We start from the raw sequence: 20371 nt of genomic DNA, 5'->3' as shown, positions 1-20371 counted from the left end.
TGCAGGCAAATCAGTTTACACTAATTTGCCTCTGTGCCACCCACATATTTGTGTTTGTCTGGTTACTGGAATCTATGTTTTCCCACATGCACTTTAACAACCCTTGCCCAGCTCTTTGGTGACTGCTGTCGGACATTACAGAAAATGATTGGATGATGTGTGTGTCCATATTGACAAGACAAGCTAATGATTGATTGATGGTGTCACTGGTGAAGAAAAGAGATAATCAGTTTATCAGTCCAACTGCTCGCTTACAGAGAGAATGATTGCCTCTGTTTGTATCTGCAGTTCTGTTCCTGCACTGTTAAAATACATTGTTATATAGTATTATTTGTTCTTTCTTTGTTTTAAATAGGTTAATAGTATTTTGTGAATAGCAGAACTTTTGAGGAAACCAGATTGTTTCTGTTTGCGTTTGTCAGGATGAGATCAGCCAGAGTTTCTTTTCTGTTGGTGCTTCTTCTTGTCACTCTTTCTGAAACGGTGAGTTCACTTACGCTCTCTTATATTCTTACTTACTTCTTCTGTATTTTTGAGACTTGTAGTATGTATCATTTCCAGCCCAGATCAGAAACTTTTCAAAATGTATTACATGTTTGTGAAGCTCCTTGGTGCAGGAGAAAGATGTTTGTAGAATAGGATTGTATTGCATAGTTTTGGATGAGTGCATGAGCATAGATTTGTAGGACAGTAGGAACATGTGAATGTGTTGTTGAAATAGTCCACTCCTTACCAATATTTTACCTCAAATGATCCTGTCAGTCTAACCTGACATAATGTTACTGAGAAGATCTATGCAGAGGTGTCAGTCAAAACCAATGCTGTGATAAAAGGTAAAAGAGGTAAATATGGGGAATACCCAACTTGATGAACTGGCAACCCTCAACTTCAAGCTGCACACATGTTGTTGGCTATCTGCACAGCCATAGTAAAGCCAGTGATGAATGCTGGTCCATCTGTAGCGTGTAATATTTATGTTCAAACATCATGCAATTAAAAAGTTCTTCAGTATATAAACCTAACATCAGTCAGTTGATATTATATATAAGTACCAGTCAGTGTTTTAAAAGTGTTGATGCCAATGGCCAATGGCGTCATTTCATCAAACTTCATGTCTGTATGCAAAATGCCTCCCGGGCAGGTCATATCAGCTAATAGAGTCTATATAGTCAATATTTTCCAATGTGTATGTGTGCATAGAAATAGAGATGAAAGATAGACAGCGAGTGCCCATACACAACAGTTTATTCCATCCTGTTCTCATTATTTACTGCATTTTAATTGCTGCTACAGTGGAATCCAAGTGATTATGAGAAGCCATCAGCCCTAGAGCAGACCCAACAGAAACCAGTGGTACCAAAATTGCCAAAGGCCCCAACTAAACCCCCCACTGATGTGGTCACCAGCCCAGCCCCTACAACCCTTACGGTCCCTACAACCCCTACAGTCCCTACGACCCCTGCAGTCCCTACAACCCCTGTAGCACCTGAGGAAGATGAATTTCTGGGTCCAGATAAGTGTCTGAAAAAGAAGTAGGTGCTCCTGTCTCTGAAAAGGCCGTTTCCCTTTGTTGTTTCTCTATGTTAGCTTCTATGATATATTTGCCTTGAAGAACTACCTGTGTTCTGTTGGTAAAGATAATACTATTTACTTTCTAAGGAAATCTTTATTGTCTCCATTCTTCATTATTCTTCATCCCTGAGAACTGTTGGTCTCTTACTAAATTTCCATTTCACATGATCTATAGCTCACTAATAATCTCTGTGTGCATGAAATCATATTAATGTTTGTCATCTGTATGATCTATATTAATATATATATATATACACACATATATTTATTAGGTTAACTCGTGCATCGTGTGACCTGGTGTTTTGTCCTCCATGGGAACGTTGTATAAAAGGACACTGCTCCTGCAAACCACCTTATCTGTGCCCCTCTGAGAATATCAATCCAGTCTGTGGAAGAGACGCTAGGACCTACCGCTCATACTGTCAGGTGACTCATGTGTTGGGTTTGTAGCTCGTTGGCTTTTCATTCTTGACAGATTACAATAGGACAACACATTCAAGATCATTTGTAAATGTAATTGATTTCATAAATGAATAATGTATCAAATAAAGTGCTAAACTTTCTTTTTACACAATGTCAACCTGTTTTCCAGGTGATGGCTGTCTCATGTAGGACCCTGAAACCCATCATGTCCCATTTTGGGGAAGAATGTGGTTTGTGCTCTCAGATACATTCAGTCCCTTGTGTTATATTTGGTTTCACTGTCATACTCATAGCCAATGTAACTTTTATTTCTCTCTCTCCACAGGTGATCGTTTCAGAAGTTCAATAGACACAAACACAGGAGTGGTCAAGGTTTTCCTTCCTGATGCGAAGGGTGGAACCGGGCATGAGGTATTTGTGTGTCAGAAGCTGTGGGACATGGCAGCTGCTAATGTGGTCTGCAAGGAGCACGGGAACCCATTGTGAGAGAAGATATATATTCATATAATGCACGTGAATAGTGTAAAGAACATTGCAAAATGTAGACCACAAACTTCCATAAATATGAAATTATATCAACGGCTTGCCAACAATAGCTCCGTCATAAATGATAAGATACCTTTTCCAAAGCTGTCATACTACATTTTGTTAATAATGTCCAGATACTAACGATGAACCGTGTGTGCATCCATGTGTGTACAGTGGTGCAATGTCTGTGGATTACGTGCCATACTCCTCCCTGGAGGAGGATCAGCCCTTCCCAGACAGCTGTGTTGCCATCCACTGCCAAGGTTTTGAGACTTCCCTGGCTGAGTGTGTGATCCACAACAGAGTCAACATTAGGGACAGCTCTTGGAAACGCGTGAGCGTTGCTAATGTAACGTGTTATGACGAATCACAAGCATCAAAAGGTCAGGAAAAACTGATTCTACTCTATTCTCTCTTCTGTTTGTTCCTTCAGTAAGTCATGTTTACTGCATGAACAAAATAAATCCATACTCACAGCCCAACTATTTGCTTTTTTGTTGACTGTTTAAGTAGAATTCTTGTCACATCAGTTCCTCGAGTTGTGATTTACAACCCAAGATACCACAAGTCTTCCACTGGGGGCATCTACTCTACTTTTGTTGGCACCAAACATGGTCTTAAACTTCAAGGTGTTTATCGTCACCCTGACCCTAACACATTAGCTAAAAACTGCCACATGGAAGTTCATAGTCCAAATTTAGCCAGAAGGACAACACCATTTGTCATTAAAAGAGATTCTGCATTAGCCTTACCAAACCAGACATTGTCCAGGCATCTACTCTGCCTCGATATCCTGTCCATGAATATTCCATACATGAGAGTTTATCTGTGATCATTCAGACTCAACCATAAGGGGTTTTCATGAACCTAACATATCTCCCACCTTAGACCTGTTATCCATGGGCTCTTGATTATTTAGTTTTTTTAGGGCCAATGACGGACACAAACCTCTCCACTATGATCAGGGTGTAATTTTGTGTCTGTGTGTTTCAGCAGAGGCATGTGGCTTCACGTGTGCCAATGGCAAGTGTGTGCTTAGGGACCAGACGTGTGATGGAGTCGATGACTGTGGTGACCGCAGTGATGAGATGTGCTGCAAAAGTAAACCAAACACAGGCACATAAATGAATAATGCTCTATATCCCCTCTTCGACAACTCGAACTATTGTTTGTGTCAGAATGTAGGGACAAGGCTCTCCGCTGCAAAACAGGAGTGTGTGTACATGAAGAAGCAATCGATGATGGACAGATGGACTGTCTGGATGGCGAGGATGAATCAGAGAAACACAGAACTAGAGGCAAGAGATACAAACACACTGTCACTCATGGACACTTAACCAACCAATTCTAGAAATCAATGAAACTTTCGCTTTTTTAAAAGATTTCTGGTTTGTTTTGTCACCTAAGAAAAGTTTTAAATGGATGCCAAACAGTCTTGATAGTTCTGTCAGACCAGTCAAGCAAAATCATTTTAGAAGTGACAACTTGGAAACATTAATTTGGGAATTTTTCTGCACCTTTTGAATAATCCTTTTTTGTTTTCTTCTACGTATTTTTAATATATTTCTGTTTTCCACAGAGCAAGGGACAAGTCACTATGGATTTGAAACCACAGGTACTCTTGTAACTAAGCTATACACAGCTGTGGTTATGATGCTGCTGTTGTTGGTGGTGTTGATGACGTTTCTTTATTTCTTTATTTCAGATTACACCTCTCCCAAACAAGGTACGTACCCTAAAGACAATAAGTATACTATGAGTAGCAGTTGTGACTCTTACAGATGTTATCAGAGGTACTGTTGTTATATTTGTCCTCGAGTCAAGGAAGGAAGGAAAGGAGGGAGGAAGGAAGGAAGGAAGGAAAGGAGGGAGAAAGGAAAGAAGGAAGGGAAGACGGAGGAAAGAAGGAAGGGAGGAAGAAGGGAAGGAAGGGATGAAAGAAGGAAGGGAGGAAGAAGGGAAGGAAGGGATGAAGGAAGCAGGGAAGGAAAGAAGGAAGGAAAGGAGGGAGGAAGAAGGGAAGGAAGGAAGGGAGGTAGGAAGGAAGAACGAAGGAAAGGAGGAAGGAAGGAAGGGAGGAAAGAAGGAGGGAGGAAGGAAGGACAGAAGGAAGGACAGAAAGAAGGAAGAAAGGGAGGAAAGAAGGAACAGTCAAAACAGACGGGGTCATTTGACCCGGGAGGATGACACAAAGGTTAAGGTCTGGTTTGGGCTTCTTAGGTCCAATGAAATATTAAAGGACCAGTGTGTAGGATTTAGTAGAATCTACGGTGGTCACAAAACTCATGGAAAAAAGCCCCCTTAGAGCCAGTGTTTGGTTTGTCTGGGCCGAGCTACTGCAGAAACATTACTATGCAACATGACAGGCTCTGTGGGAGAGAGATATAAATTGCTTATTCTAAGGTAACAAAAACAATATTTATTTTCAGGTGATTATACACTACTAACATACTTATGGATATTATATTCCATTTCTGCCAATAGCTTGGCCTAAATCTCATACAATGGTCCTTTTAATGCAAACAGCTTGTTTTTCCTGAACAAAGCCATAACTCCACAAAGAAATGCTTGTCCCAGTTTGGTGTGGAATCAACCAAACCACCAGACCAAATCTGATCACTGCTTGATATGAATTTCAACTGTGTGTATTTCAATCAGGAGAGACCAGAGATGAAGTAAAATATGTTTATTATGCAGATGATATTAATGATTAGGTATTGTCATAGTCTTTGGGGCTTGGACAGTGCAGGGAGAATTTTTGAATGGAAGGACGTAGTCCTGGGCATCAGCATGATGGATCCCCTATGGAGTCCAGACACTGGTGGCGGTGCTGATGACTTCGATCAATCAATCTCGGGCCAAATCACAACAAGTCATCTTAAGGCTGAAAATGATCGGGCTGATGAAGTTGAAGTGTTGCTTTGAGGAATCTGAAGACTGCGTAGTGATGGGGAGGTGGTGGGTTGCGCAAAACAGCATCAAGAGAGCACCTGAGCAGAGAGGGAGAACATTTAAAAAGACAGCTGCAATATGATAGGCTGACAATGAAGGTGTGTCACTGTGCTATTGCTTAGACTTGACCAGGTGATGTGAACAGCTGATGGGTCAATTGATGCTCCAGAAATAACAGCAAGGAAAATATGAGCTTTGACAGAGATCAGTATGAGCTGTGAGAAGGATCAGGATGACTAAAGAATGAGAAATAAAACTATGATGTGAGCATACAAAAAGGTGGTCTTCCTGTCTGAACTTTCGCTAAGCTTTGTGTGTGTGTGTGTGTGTGTGTGTGTGTGTGTGTGTGTGTGTGTGTGTGTGTGTGTGTGTGTGTGTGTGTGTGTGTGTGTGTGTGTGTGTGTGTGTGTGTGTGTGTGTGTGTGTGTGTGTGTGTGTGTGTGTGTGTGTGTGTGTGTGTGTGTGTGTGTGTGTGTGTGTGTGTGTAGAAATAAAAGCCAGCAGAATTCACCTGGAGTCCCAGTTGTACTGTGGGAGGCCCAACGAGACCACTGTTGACGACGAGATAGTGGAGGAGCGAGGAAGGTCTTCCCGAGTCAAGAGAGTGGTGGGAGGGGTCCCAGCCAAACCGGTTAGTTAGAAACACTCCGGTCACAGTTACACAGTGCAACTTTTACAGCAGCTCCACTTATTACTGTTATAATTATTATCACTGTATCAATGGTTCTCAGACTTGGGAGGGTTGCATACAGCTATTGCAGGGGTGTGATCTTCCTGAGTGGTATTGACTTCTAAAAGAGGGCATGACAGGAGATGTTTGGGAACTGTTAGCTACTCACAATGAAATGCACATTTTTATTCATCAGTATCCTGTAATATATTGCACATGCTGTATTTTTCATGTAGTTTCAAATGGAAAGGGCTCTTGTTTGTTCCTGCAGACTCAGATCCAGTGGCAGATTGCTCTGGAGGAAAACAAAAAAATTGACTGTGGAGGAGCTTATATCGGAGGATGCTGGGTCATCACCGCCGCTCACTGTGTCAGGTAGGACAAGTGTTTGAATAGAGGAGATAAATGGTGCTGCAGTGGTAGTGGTTGTACCTTTTTGGCCTGAATATAAGAGGATCCCTTCTTTTCCAACGTTTTCTTTATAGTCTTGTTGAGACTTCGTCTGTTTCCCAAAAAAAGAGGAAAAAATGATATTTTATTTGGGCCTAAATTGCAATTGCAGTAACATAGGTGAAATCACAATCATAGTAGTATTTGTAGGGGCAAAAGTAGAAGCAGTGCCACTTGTAAGCAGTATATTTGTAGTGGTTAAACATTTATAAGCAATATATAAATATTTAATATATTGTTCATAATGTATAACATTTTAAATGTTTGTCAGCAATTGTAACTTCTCCTTGAAGACATATTTTAGATGATTAAATCGGCATTATAATGAGTTATAAACCATTTATTAACGGTCAGGAAAGGAGGAAGGAAGGAAGGAAGGAAGAATGAAGGACGGAGGAAAGAAGGAAGGAAGGACAGGAAGGAAAGAAGGAAGGGAGGGAGGAAAGAAGGAAGGGGGGAGGGAGGGAGGGAGGGAGAAAGCAAAAGAGGAAGGTAGGAAGGTAGGGGGAGGAAAGACAGACGGAAGGAAGGAAGGGAGGAAAGAAGGAACAGTCAGGGTGTTAATTTGACCTGGGAGAACGACACGAAGGTGAAATGTCTTTTTATTTTGCCATGTGTTGCTTTTATATCCTGTCTTGCCTTGTTGTTGAAATCTGCTCTACAAACAAACGTACCTTGCCTAATAGTGCCTGACCCGTGTCTCTTTACTAGGCCCAACCCCTCCGCATTCAAGGTGAAGTTTTCTCTGTGGAGGAAGGCCAGAGCTCAAGGCACCACTGACATTGTTCCTGTTGCAGACATTCACATCCACCCAAAGTACGTATCTGTTTATCTACAATCAATCTTTACTCGTACTGTATATGCAGCAATAAATGTTAAAATTATGTCAAAGGAAGAAGCCAAAACTACCTTGGAATGGTTTTTAAAGTCCGTATAAAGTAAGAATAAATATGTGTTCTGAGTTTGACATACCACAGTAAAGTGTGTTGTTAACCACCCTGCAAAATGTGAATGATTAAAAAAATCGCCAAATATATGAAATTAGGCTTCAAAGTTGTGTAATAGTCTGCCTATTTCTCTTCTCCCAAACGCTGTGGGAGTGGCCGCCGAGTTCGCTGAAGCCACGCCCCCTACCAAGTGTCACCTGTCAATCAAAGTCACCATCTCTACCAGAAACAAGCTTTCTGCTGCTAACTCAGCTGCTAACTCGGTGGCTAACTAGGCGGCTAACTCGGCGGTTAGCTCGGCGGCTAACTCAGCTAACTGGCTAACTGTAGACTGTCGTAGTAGTGTGCACTGAATGTATTTATACCTATACAGCAGCAGGGGCGGGTTTATGGTTTTTCAGACCCGCCCATTAAATCCAGACACAGAAATGTTGAAACACAGTTTGTGAAGCCTAGCTCCACAATTCAAATCTAAATGGTTGAAATGCTTTTTACACCTTTTTTAGAAATACATTTATGACCTATTTAATGTGTTTAGAAGAAAATGTCTGAATTCACTTTACACAGCCTTTATGACCTGCAGGTACAACGCCTCCACCTATCAGAACGACATCGCTCTGCTGGAGCTGGAGAAGCTTCCCTTCCAGAAAACGTGTTTGGTGGACAATCCGGCCGTCAGCGCTGTCTGCGTCCCCTGGACCACGCAACTCTTTCAACCCAACCACACCTGCAGCATCTCTGGATGGGGCCGAACTAGAGGTGGGGGACAAAATAGATTCTTACATGCATCGTGTAGCAAGCGTAAAAAAAGATTTTCTAAATGTTCGTTAGCGCAATGTTGACGGATAGAAAAAGGTGGAACGTAACTGTTAGGTCAGTGCAGAACCGGGACAACCTACCAATCAATCAATCAATCAATCAATTAATCTTTATGTATATAGCGCCAAATCACAACAAAAGTCATCTCAAGGCACTTTATACATAGAGCAGGTCTAGACTGTACTCTTTAATTTGATTTAAAGAGACCCAACAGTCCTCATTGAGCAGCAGAAAGGACAAACTCACTTTTAACAGGAAGAAACCTCAAATAGAACTGGACTCTAGCGGCGCTTTTCCACTACACAGTTCCAGCACGACTCGACTCGACTTGAATCGACTCTTTCTGCGTCTCCATCAGGGATAGTACCTGGTACCTGCTACTTTTTTAGTACCTGCTCTGCCGAGGTTCCAAGCGAGCCGAGCCGATACTAAATGTGACGTCAACAGACTGCCGGACACTGATTGGTCAGAGAGTCACTGGAAGAGTCATGAGCCGTCCCACACAAGAATCAAACCCGGCATTTTTAAATACCAACAACAGCGTTACAGAGATTCGTTTCTCTTCTCTTGCTTTGTGTGAGACAGAAAGCCTCATACAGCAGCAAGTACACCATCGCCTCCATTGTTTATGTGTTTGTGTGGCGTATCAAACGAAGTCACGGCAGTTTCGCGGAGCCGTGCTCAACGGACCCCCGCCCGTTGAGGAGGAACTATAGTAATGGAAAAGGTTCCTGGTACCAAACCGAGCCGAGTCGAGTAGTGCTAGAACTGTATAGTGGAAAATCGCCATATGTGGGCGACCATCTGCCTCAACTGGTTAGGGTTGAGAGGAGAGAGAGGCACACAAACTAGAGTTCATCGTCACAAAAGGCAGCGTTCACAGGCATTGTTTAATTTTAATTTAAATGAACTAAAATTAAAAAGGACCTGTAAAATAAGGTATTTTTCTACTTTCCAAGAAAATTAGCTAAAGAAAATGCAAATAAATGCATGTTTCCACCAGAACTGCATTCTATCAAAAGGCCACCAGGGGGCGACCGTTTTGGTGTCAAAAGGACTTCCGTCTCTATACAAGTCAATGGAGAATTCACCAACTTCTCACTTGATTTCTAACCTCAGTAAACGTTTTCAAAATGTGTTTATGGTCTCAATCGCTAGTTTAAAGCCTTCTTCAATGCAGTATGATGTTCATTTGGGAAATTTTGGCCTCCCTGATAAATCATTACCTTTTTAATAGATGAACGTGAAGTGTTGTGAACTTTCTACACCGTCACTCCGAAAATGGTGTTAGTGGATGAAAGTGGTGAACAGCTGACCAACACTCACTGCAGCATTAACTAACTTTACCCAGTGTGTTGGACAACGATGTCTTTCCCCAAAGCTAGTCTTCATGTGCTAATTATAAGATATACTGTATATGATATAAGAGCTTGTCAGTTAGTTTGAATGGTGGCCAATGTTTAAATAATGGTGTCTTCTTGTTCATAGAGGGAAAAGGAGCTCAGGTGTTGCTCTGGGCCAACGTGTCCCTCATCGATGACTGTCAGAGGTACTACGGACATCGCTTCAAACCGGGCATGATGTGTGCAGGTATACATACATATACTGAAACATGCATGGTTATAGGCAGTGTACAGGTGTAAATCTGTATGTGTGTGTGTGTGTGTGTGTGTGTGTGCAGGTGATCTCGCCGGCAGTGTGGACTCCTGTCAGGGGGACAGTGGAGGTCCTCTGGTGTGTGAGGATGATCTTGGTGTTTCATACCTGTGGGGAATCGTCAGCTGGGGAGAAAGGTGTGGACAGCCTGGATTCCCTGGAGTTTATACACAGGTACAAAAAACACCTTTATACAAAAATGGAAAATATACATGTACACATAAACAATATACATAGAAAAAAATCACATTGATACAGGTGACATTTTCACCATTTCTTTACCAAAAGTAAGACTGAATGCTCTTGAAAATGTCAAATGGTGTAACCACAAAAGAATGATACATATTACATATTTTATCCACCTAGAGAGAAAGAGAGAAAGAAAGAAAGAAAGAAAGAAAGAAAGAAAGCAGAGGAAGAAGAGAAAGAAAGAAAGAAAGCAGATGAAGAAGAGAAAGAAAGAAAAAAAGTAAAAAAGCAGAGGACGAAAGAAAGAAAGAAAGCGGAGGAAGAAGAGAAAGAAAGAAAGAAAGCAGAGGATGAAAGAAAGAAGAGAAAGAAGGAAAGAGGAGGAAGAAGAGAAAGAGAGAAAACCCCAGTAGAATGATAAATATTACATATTTTATCACCTACAGTGTATTTAAGTGGATTTATACTAATAATGACTTCATTTAAAACATGTAAATGTTTCCTGATCTCCATGGTAACCCAGAGTAAATGTAATATTTAGAACAATTGTATTCCATTACCTTTATTTAATATAAAAGTTATAATGTAAGATCATGCCAAACTAGTTGATATGGTGTTTTATTGACAATTTACTGTTTTTAAGCAAGTTGAATGATTTGGTACAAAGTTTTTATGGTTACACCACTTAGACATTTTTGCCATAATCCTCTAATATATTCTCTCTAAATGGATTAAAAGCAGAAATTTGATGCTGGGTCCACAAAAAAAGAATGTGTGCAAGTTATTCATACGTTTATTTTCAACCCTTTAAATTTAAACTAAACCACATGGACACAAACAAACCTCATTGACCCAGGCACATATATATATATATATATATATATATATATATATATATATATATATGTATATGTATATGTATTTATAAGCCCAGATATTGATATGTTGATATGAATTGATCTCTCTGCCTCTCCGACAGGTTGCTCATTACTTTGAGTGGATCAGACTTCATACTGGTTGGCCTGCAGTCACCAGGTTCAACAGCTGATGAGTTGAACGCTGCTGTTTATCGATTAAAGTCGGGTTTCTTCAACATTTCACCTTTACAACAGCTGTGTGATGATGGACACTTTGTGTACTGTGAATAAAACGTTTAAATGTTAAGAGCTTGAGTTTTTATTAAACCAACAGTCAGGAGCCCAAATGAATAAGTGTGTTTATCTGTCTGTAATGATTCCTCCTGTTCATACTGACCATTAGAAGATCCCTTCATCATGTTTACAATGGAAGTGATGGAGGACTAAACCCACAGTCCTCCTTCTGTGGAAACATGGATTTAAAAGTTGATCTGAAGCTAGTATGAAGCTTCAGTCGTCTGAATTTAAGAAAGAAAGTAAGAAGGGGAAGAGAGGAAGAAAGAAAGAAAGAAAGAAAGGGACAAAAGACAAGGAAGAGGAAGAAAGAACAAGAAAGTGGCGTAGGAAGATGAGGAAAGAAAGACAGAAGGAAAGAAGAGGAATAAAGAACAAGAAGAAAGGAGGAGGAAGATGAGGACAGAAAGGATGAAGAAGAGGAAGAACAATGAGAGTAAAAGAGTCAAATCTTCATCTTCTATGTTTGAACGTTGCAGTGTTTTTAGTAGCAAAGTCTTTGTGTTACTATACTTCCACCACAGCTCAACAGGGAAGAAAGAAAGAAAGAAAGAAAGGAGGAGAGTAAATGTGTTACTATGGTTACACCACAGCTCAACAGGGAAACACTAAGAGGGAATCTGATGCTAAAAACACAGTAAATGTATCAGATATCACTTGATATGACTAACTCACACTGATGAAGCTCAATAGAAGCTGATCATCTACTTTAACTGACTCCATCACTTTACATTGAAAGCACATTTGAATGTCTATTGTCATTAAAATACCAATACAACATGTTTTTCTGCTAGTATAGTTAATAAAATACTGATATGCTTAATATAGTGAGGGAATCTGTTTCTATAGCTACCGTGTTTTTGTCCTTTGTTAAATATTTTTTCAGAAGGACATTTACCTGGCAGATAACCAGAGAAGGATGAACAAATGATGCAGGATACGAACTTTTTCCCCCCACTGGGTTTTTAATTAAAAACAGAAAACAACATTTTTTTGAAACACAATATATAAAAATTACATTGTCAAATTTGTTTAAAAAAAGGGAAAAAAGAAAAGTGCAAATGTAAAATCTCATTTTGCTGTTTGACGGATATGATCCACGGGAAGCTGCAGCCGAATGGCACTCCTCAACCTCCTGAGAGTACTCTCCACCTGAAAACACACACACACACGAGTTTCAGATTATCTGTGAAAATGTCTTGGCCTCATGGTTTTCGGACTAGTTATGTTTGTTCTCGTGGTTTCCAGTGTTGAGCTTCGGTTCGGTCCTTTTGGTCATTTTGGTTTTGCTTATTTATATTTGGGTTGTATACGAGTGTTTTCTGGAATTTAGATTTTCAGTTTCCTGCTCTCCTCCTCAGCCCTTTTTCCTCTCCACACCTGCCCTGAATCACGTTCATTAACTCTGCCCAACCAATCAGCTCCCAGCCTGCCCTCGTCTAGTCACCTGTTCCCAATCGACATATTAGTTCTGTCTGTATTTAAGTCTTTAGGGACGTTTCCACTGCAGGAACTTCGGGGTAATTTTTTGGCCTGTGTGTCCACAGCAGGAACCGTGAAGGATAATCTTCAGCTTTTACAGAGCTTTTACGGGGGGCAAAACGAGTCCCTGCCCTCGCGGTATTGACTCCATGTGGTGCCGAAAAATTCCTGGGTGGGACTTGAGGTTGACGTCAACAGAAAGCACCAAAATAAACACCTATAAACGGTTGCAGAATGATTAGGTCACCTCCAGAGTCCGGTGGGTCCTATCCATAGACTGTATATAAGAAATGGACGTAACATCCGTGACGTCACCCATTAGTTTGTGGACTGCTGCTCGGAGGCCAATAGTATCGGATCTGAGCAGCGCCATCTTGAAAATTTCAGGTGCATGCTGGGAAAAATAAAAACAGGGATTCTACTTATATGGGCATCAGGAGTAGCATGAGGCGCCCTCCTGAACCTGTGAACCAATCAACCTGTCAATCACCACGTAGCCACGCCCTAATGCATACCCTGCTTTATCGTCACATATAAAATCAGGGAGGCCAAAATGTCCCAAATGAACATCATACTGCATTGAAGAAGGCTTTAAACTAGCGAATGAGACCATAAACACATTTTGAAAACGTTTACTGAGGTTAGAAATCAAGTGAGAAGTTGGTGAATTCTCCATTGACTTGTATAGAGACGGAAGTCCTTTTGACACCAAAACGGTCGCCCCCTGGTGGCCTTTTGATAGAATGCAGTTCTGGTGGAAACATACATTTATTTGCATTTTGTTTTGCTAATTTTCTTGGAAAGTAGAAAAAGACTTTATTTTACAGGTCCCTTTTTAATTTTATACAGATTTCCCTGGAAATTTCGGAGTAATTTGCAGATATTTAACAATGAATTTTTTGAATATTGGTGGTGGAGGTGATGCAACGTTAAATTGGTTTTGTTGGGAATTTCTTTAACTGGCAGAAAATATGTCGTTTTTTGTATTTCCGTGTGTGTGTGTGTGTGTGTGTGTGTGTGTGTGTGTGTGTGTGTGTGTGTGTGTGTGTGTGTGTGTCTGTGTGTGTGAGAGAGAGTTCATCACCTCTGCCAGCTCGTCTTTCAGCTGGTTGTATTTTTGAACATCAAATTTCTGGCGAGATGCTCTCTGGTGGAAGAAGTTGAGAAACTGACGATCTCTCACATCTGGGCAAATGAAATCCTGAAAACACACACATACACACACACACACACACACACACACGCACACACACACATTTGTGGATCAGCACTTGTGATTGACACTAACACTGAAGACAGGGTGTAAAATATGATTTGGTCCTCACAAACGTAGAAAACACAAATTAGGGTTTTTACCTGTTTGGTGAGGATGTAGTAGGCGAAGAAGACCAGGCTGGTGGTGGTGGTGATGAAGTATGTGACTGGTTCCATCACGTCCCAGGCAAACACATACCTGCCACACACACACACACACACACACACACACACACACACACACACACACACACACACACACACACACACAACCGAACATGTCATATGACTGAGAGCTAGCTGACTGGTCCAGATGTAGTAAACGTGTGTGTGTTCATCACCAGGTGAGGTAACCCAGGAATCCTCCCTGCAGTGACAGGTAGGCGAGGCCCGCCCAGCCCAGCATCGATGCTCTAGACTCCGCCTCCTGCGCCACCTGGGCTCTCACCTGCACACACACACACACACACACACACAGGTATATTCATATTCAGCAGTCGGCCATCAAGGTGTCATACGCTTACTTATCAAGATGTCACTGCATTTAGTCCTACGTCACACAGTGTGAATGTCCATCAGAGCTCATGAAGTAGTAATATTTAGTGTAAAGCAGTAGTAGTATTAGTACTATTTGTAGTATAATGTAGTAATATGCATTGCTTGGCTGGTGCATATCACATTGTAGTATTTATAGTAGTACTGTATGTGTAGTATTTACCGTCTCCAGCGGCTGCAGCTGCTGTTTGAGTTTCTCCTGTCTGACCATCAGCTCGCTGTGTTGGAGATGCTGCTGCTGAGGAAGATTCAGAGCCGAGTGGAGCAGCTGGACCACGTACTTCATATCTTCCAGACCCAACACGTGTTCATGAGACGAGCCTGGGGGGGGGGGGGGGAGAGAGAGAGAGAGAGATTAATATGTAAAAGTACTAAAGATTAAAAAGCCAGTTAGAAACATTTTGGTGTGCCAAACTTCTCCAAATATCAAGAAAAACATTTCTGTATCGCTCTGAATGACGAGAAGAGCAAGAAGTTCAGCAGAGACACACAAAGGTTTTTACCTGGTCCAGGTGAGCGGATGTTGTACGTGGTGTCATTGATGACGAGCTGGAAATCTTTATTTAAAACATTTTCCATAAAAGTGCAAGAAGAGATTCTCTGTCCGTCTGAGGAGAAGAAGGGAAGAGGAAGATCGTTCATGTTATTCATTTGTGACAGTACTTGTTGTTTTCTTGTTACATGTGGAAAGACAGTTTAAAAAAGTGACGACATTTTAAGAAAGTGGGGACATTTGTCTGTCCTCACATCTTCAGAGGACTGTTTCAGGGTTAAAGTCAGACTTAACAGACTAAAGGGGCTTTCAGACCAAACGTGATGTCGCGGGTCGAGATTTCATGTAAAGTCAATGCAAAGATGAGAATCCGCGTTCATCGCGTCAATTAGTGAGTTGAAAATGATGATCTTTTTGCTTTCAGGAGCCTCAGGGACATATATGAGAGAAAAGAGTAAGTGATATCAGCCATGGTTGATGATTAAAGAAGCAATGTTGCTGTTATCTAGTGAGAATGGGCGGGCTCGCTACTCACGCATTGACGCCAATTTTACATTATGGTCACAAAATGGTCACGCGTCGAAACTCGAGTGATAACGCGACAGATTCTCGTTCATCGTGTTTGGTCTGAACGCCCCTTAAGGAACGAGGTCCTTCAGGTAGCCAGTAGTCTGTTCGGTACCTCCATTGAGCAGCGCGGTGGCGTGCACCTCGGGGTCTTTGGCTGTGATGTCACGCAGCAGATCGCCCACCGTGGTCAACATGGGCGTCAGAATGAAACGAAACTTCCGACCAGCGGGGAAATGCACAGAGAGGACGGGGCGACCGAAACTGTAACGAACAGACGCATCTGAGGGAGAGAGAGAGAGAGAGAGAGAGAGAGAGAGAGAGAGAGAGGTACCAGTCAGTTCATTCATTAAACCACAGATTGAACTAATAGTTGAGTCTGAGTCTTTATGCTAAGCTAAGCTAACTGAAAACATTTTGACATGAGTTTACCTTTGGATGGAGGCTGGCTGCTGAAACTGGAGACAACACAGGTAGACCAGACTGGACTGGACTGAGAGAGAGAGAGAAGAAAGACTTTTATTTACACAGGAGTCAGATCACATTTACACGTTTTTCTTCCCTTTTTTTATTTGTATATAATGATAGTTTCTTCTAACTGTGCCCAAGTTGATTTAATGCCTAAACTGTCAATGAAAACTACAGTAGTAGTGGATAAACTATTAATACTGTCATTAATGTTATCTGACGTATCTATTGACTACATTCATTTACAATCCACTGAGAACGAGACAAGAAGCAGCAACTAAACAGTTAATAAACCCGTTTTTTTAAAGGATTCTTCAACTAACCAATGACGTGGAAACATGAGCCGACATGTTTTGTTCATTTTTCATTGGTTTAAAAATAAAACTGATGCTGTGACAAATGTAAGACAGATGAGGCCTCCCTTATCCACATGCCCTAGTCTGGAGAAGTTCTGGAGGAAAGTCAAACTTTATCACTCATTGTCAATATTGATGTAGAGCCCAACCCTTTAGTTTTTCTCTTTGGCACCGTGGGCGAGGCCGATACACGCCTCACTCATACATCAACTCTGTCTATCGCCTCTCTCCTTGCCAGACGTGCAATATTGCTTAGGTGGAAGGATGCTACAACTAGGCTTGTTAAAGCTGCTAAGGAGGGCAAGGGGAGGGTTTTGCATTAGGTTCTATGCACCTGTACGTTTTACAATCCTGTCATAATTTTGTACATTGTGAAAAAATCAATAAAAATATGAATAAAACTGATTTATGAGCACTGTAGGATTGTATCGGAGGGCAGATGTAATGAGCACTCACAGGTTATTATGATACTCATTTGGCTAAAAATGACTCGTATGAATAAATGCTCTGAACAGATCGTTTCTGTTATGAAACACAAAATACTCATTTGTGAATTGTGTTTAGGTCATTTGTTCATGTGCACCTTTATCTTTATTCCAGTTTAACCCTCCTGTTGTCCTCAGGTCAAGGAAGGACAGGAGGAAGGAAGGAAGAAAGGGAGGAAGAAAGGGAGGAAAGAAGGAAGGAAGGAATGAGGAGGGAGGAAAGAAGGAATGAGGAAGGAAGGAAGGAAGGAAGGAAAGGAGTAAGGAGGGAGGGAGTGAGGAAAAGAGGAAGGAAGTAAGGAGAGAAGGAAGGGAGGAAAGAAGGAATGAGGAAGGAAGGAAGGAAAGGAGTAAGGAGGGAGGGAGTGAGGAAAAGAGGAAGGAAGTAAGGAGAGAAGGAAGGGAGGAAGGAAAGGAGGAAGGAAGTGAGGAAAGAAGTATGGAAGGAGGAGGGAGCAAAGAAAAAGGGAAGGAAGGAAAGAAAGAACAGTCAAAACAGACGGGGTCAATTTGACCCGGGAGGACGACGGGAGGGTTAAACAGGTCCGATAAATAACACTTCAGTCGTCTGATATGTGAAGTGGTTTAGGTGTAAAAAATTAACATTTGGTCTCATATATATAGAACATGATGCAGATTTGTGTATTCATTACTGCTCGAAATAGGTTAGGAGGCCTCCAAACAAGATTTGTCATACTGATGAGTTTCTGTAGTAAACTGGTATTTCATGTGTTACAGATCGTTTCCTTTACAGCTGCATGTCAAAACAGCTCAGACACACATGTGACTCGGCCACTTCCTGTTGTGACTCAGTGCTGAAAGTTTGAGCAGTAAAACAACCAATTCACATATTTACTGGTATAAGTGGAGCCTTTGTTTATATGATGTCACCACCCCTCACATTTATCTGCTGACCCTTTGGAGGGGCCCCACCCCTAGGTTGGGAACCACTGGACTAAACTAGCTAACTGTATATAAAGTAGTGTAAACTAGCTCCACCTCCAGCAGCTACAACAGTAACATGCTGCTCTAACACTGATGCTTCACTATTAATAATCTAATGATGTCATAATAATAATATATCAGTCAGAGGACCAAACCACTACTTTACTGTAATACTGCATACTACATCACTATAATACTGCAGTACTTTTACTGTAATACTGCATACTACATCACTATAATACTGCAGTACTTTTACTGTAATACTGCATACTACATCACTATAATACTGCAGTACTTTACTGTAATACTGCATACTACATCACTATAATACTGCAGTACTTTTACTGTAATACTGCATACTACATCACTATAATACTGCAGTACTTTACTGTAATACTGCATACTACATCACTCATAATACTGCAGTACTTTTACTGTAATACTGCATACTACATCACTCATAATACTGCAGTACTTTTACTGTAATACTGCATACTACATCACTATAATACTGCAGTACTTTTACTGTAATACTGCATACTACATCACTCATAATACTGCAGTACTTTTACTGTAATACTGCATACTACATCACTCATAATACTGCAGTACTTTACTGTAATACTGCATACTACATCACTCATAATACTGCAGTACTTTTACTGTAATACTGCATACTACATCACTCATAATACTGCAGTACTTTTACTGTAATACTGCATACTACATCACTCATAATACTGCAGTACTTTTACTGTAATACTGCATACTACATCACTCATAATACTGCAGTACTTTACTGTAATACTGCATACTACATCGCTCATAATACTGCAGTACTTTTACTGTAATACTGCATACTACATCACTCATAATACTGCAGTACTTTTACTATAGTAGGATTTTTCATGCAGGACTTTAAAGTAAGTAAAGGATGTGAGTTCTTCTTCTGGTTTTAATCAGTTCAACATGGACGCAAACTGTACTAAAAGCAGCTGTTGATCTTTTCTCCAGTCTTGTAGAAGAATCTGATTCCTGCATTAAAACTTTCTGTTTTGTTTAACTTACCTTGTAGATCCGGTGTCTTGCCGGTCGAGAGCAGCTGGAACTTAATCTGCAGAGAAATCTGGACACGAACATTGTGGACGCTGCAGTCCAGACAAACAAAAGTTGAAGATCTGAAGTTGTTCAGTGTTGTAATCCAGCTGACACACCCAGGCTGGAGGGTGGAGACAAGCAGAAACAGGTTTCATGGCATGCAGAGCAGCAGGAAGAGGAACGGGGAGTTTTTAACCCTCTCCTGACTGCTGCAGGGAGAAGTTTAAAGCTGGTGAAACTCAGAGAGACAGGAAGAAGAAGTCTTTTACTTCCTGTTGTGGTCTTAGTGCTGCGTGTGTTTTCATATCCTGTGTTCTGTCTCTTCCTCTGTTGCTGGTTGGTGGACCACAGATGAGCTTAGTTTGGGTTTCACAGACTGGAGTCCTCGAGGAAGGAAGGGCGGAGGAAAGAAGGAAAGAAGTACAGAGGAAAGAAGGAAGGAAGGAAGTTAGGAGGGAAGGAGGAAAGAAGGATTCCTCCCTCCTTTCCTTCCTCTTTCCTCCCTTCTTTCCTTGACTCGAGGACAACAGAAGGGTTAAAATGAATTTGTGGATATTTGGTTTGTTCTTTTAACTGGATTGATGTGTTTTTATTTAACCACACGATGGAGCCATAATGTGCAGAGCGAACAGGAGACATGAGATAGATGATGTAATTATCCTACAGGATGCTTGTGTGATATTTGAAAATGTATAAATGCACAATGCTGTTTAATAAACAGTGTGTCCTCCTTCATGCACAAGTTAAAGTTTCCATTTCTTACAGTGTAATTAAATAGTTTTTAGCAGGATGAATTATAAAAGTCACATTCAGATTTATTCATAAGGAACATAAAAACCAGATCAGAGCAGGTAGAATCTTTTAGATAGATAGATAGATCTTTATTTTATTTGTTTTTCAAGCACTGGAAGGGTTTAAAGCACCATGTAAGTAAGTAACAGACATGTATCACCGTTCTTTGGAAGCCATAATTAAAAACACAAATCAATAAATCTGTTTGTATGTCACATTTCAACAGTGAGTAATTATTGTGATTTACATGAAAACAAAAACTGCAAAACAGGACATAAAAGCAACTCATGGCAAAATAAACAGAACAATAAACACGATTAAAAGTGTTAACTGTAAATTAAATGAAGCTAAAATAGAAAAAAGGAGTTAGTAATGCTCTTCATAGATTACAGCTCAACATTTAACACAATGATCCCAGATATACTAACACCTCACGCTGCTCACACCTGCACCTTTCTTACAAACCGCACACAAACTGTTAAACTGAGTGCAAAACGCTTCTCACTTTAAGCTGCGTTC

The 20371-nt window shown here is 40.9% G+C and overlaps 2 protein-coding genes across 2 annotated transcripts; one reads left to right on the top strand and one right to left on the bottom strand.

Moving 5' to 3' along the window:
• The first annotated feature begins 240 nt into the window (after nt 1–240).
• Nucleotides 241–11370, top strand: LOC134006166 (complement factor I-like). Its single transcript, XM_062445260.1, has 16 exons — nt 241–483; nt 1294–1532; nt 1845–1998; nt 2165–2225; nt 2321–2477; nt 2698–2906; nt 3517–3624; nt 3702–3864; nt 4224–4249; nt 5964–6106; nt 6417–6520; nt 7307–7411; nt 8126–8301; nt 9850–9951; nt 10043–10191; nt 11186–11370. The coding sequence occupies exons 1-16, from the start codon at nt 424–426 to the stop codon at nt 11252–11254; spliced, it is 2025 nt and encodes a 674-aa protein (XP_062301244.1). The 5' UTR covers nt 241–423; the 3' UTR covers nt 11255–11370.
• A 932-nt stretch (nt 11371–12302) lies between these two features.
• On the bottom strand, nt 12303–19297 carry LOC134006129 (calcium uniporter protein, mitochondrial-like). The gene is made up of 9 exons (XM_062445219.1): nt 19031–19297; nt 16141–16201; nt 15824–15991; nt 15152–15256; nt 14812–14969; nt 14435–14541; nt 14196–14292; nt 13924–14040; nt 12303–12509 (listed from the first exon to the last, which is right to left on the bottom strand). Exons 1-9 carry the CDS (start codon nt 19100–19102, stop codon nt 12429–12431), a joined length of 966 nt encoding a protein of 321 aa, XP_062301203.1. The 5' UTR covers nt 19103–19297; the 3' UTR covers nt 12303–12428.
• Between the last annotated feature and the right edge of the window lie 1074 nt (nt 19298–20371).

Source organism: Scomber scombrus, chromosome 23 (genome assembly GCF_963691925.1).
Source record: "Scomber scombrus chromosome 23, fScoSco1.1, whole genome shotgun sequence".
Classification (NCBI taxonomy): Eukaryota; Metazoa; Chordata; class Actinopteri; order Scombriformes; family Scombridae; genus Scomber; species Scomber scombrus.
The sequence above is the reverse complement of the archived record's forward strand: the minus strand, read 5'-3'. Positions and strand labels throughout refer to the sequence as shown.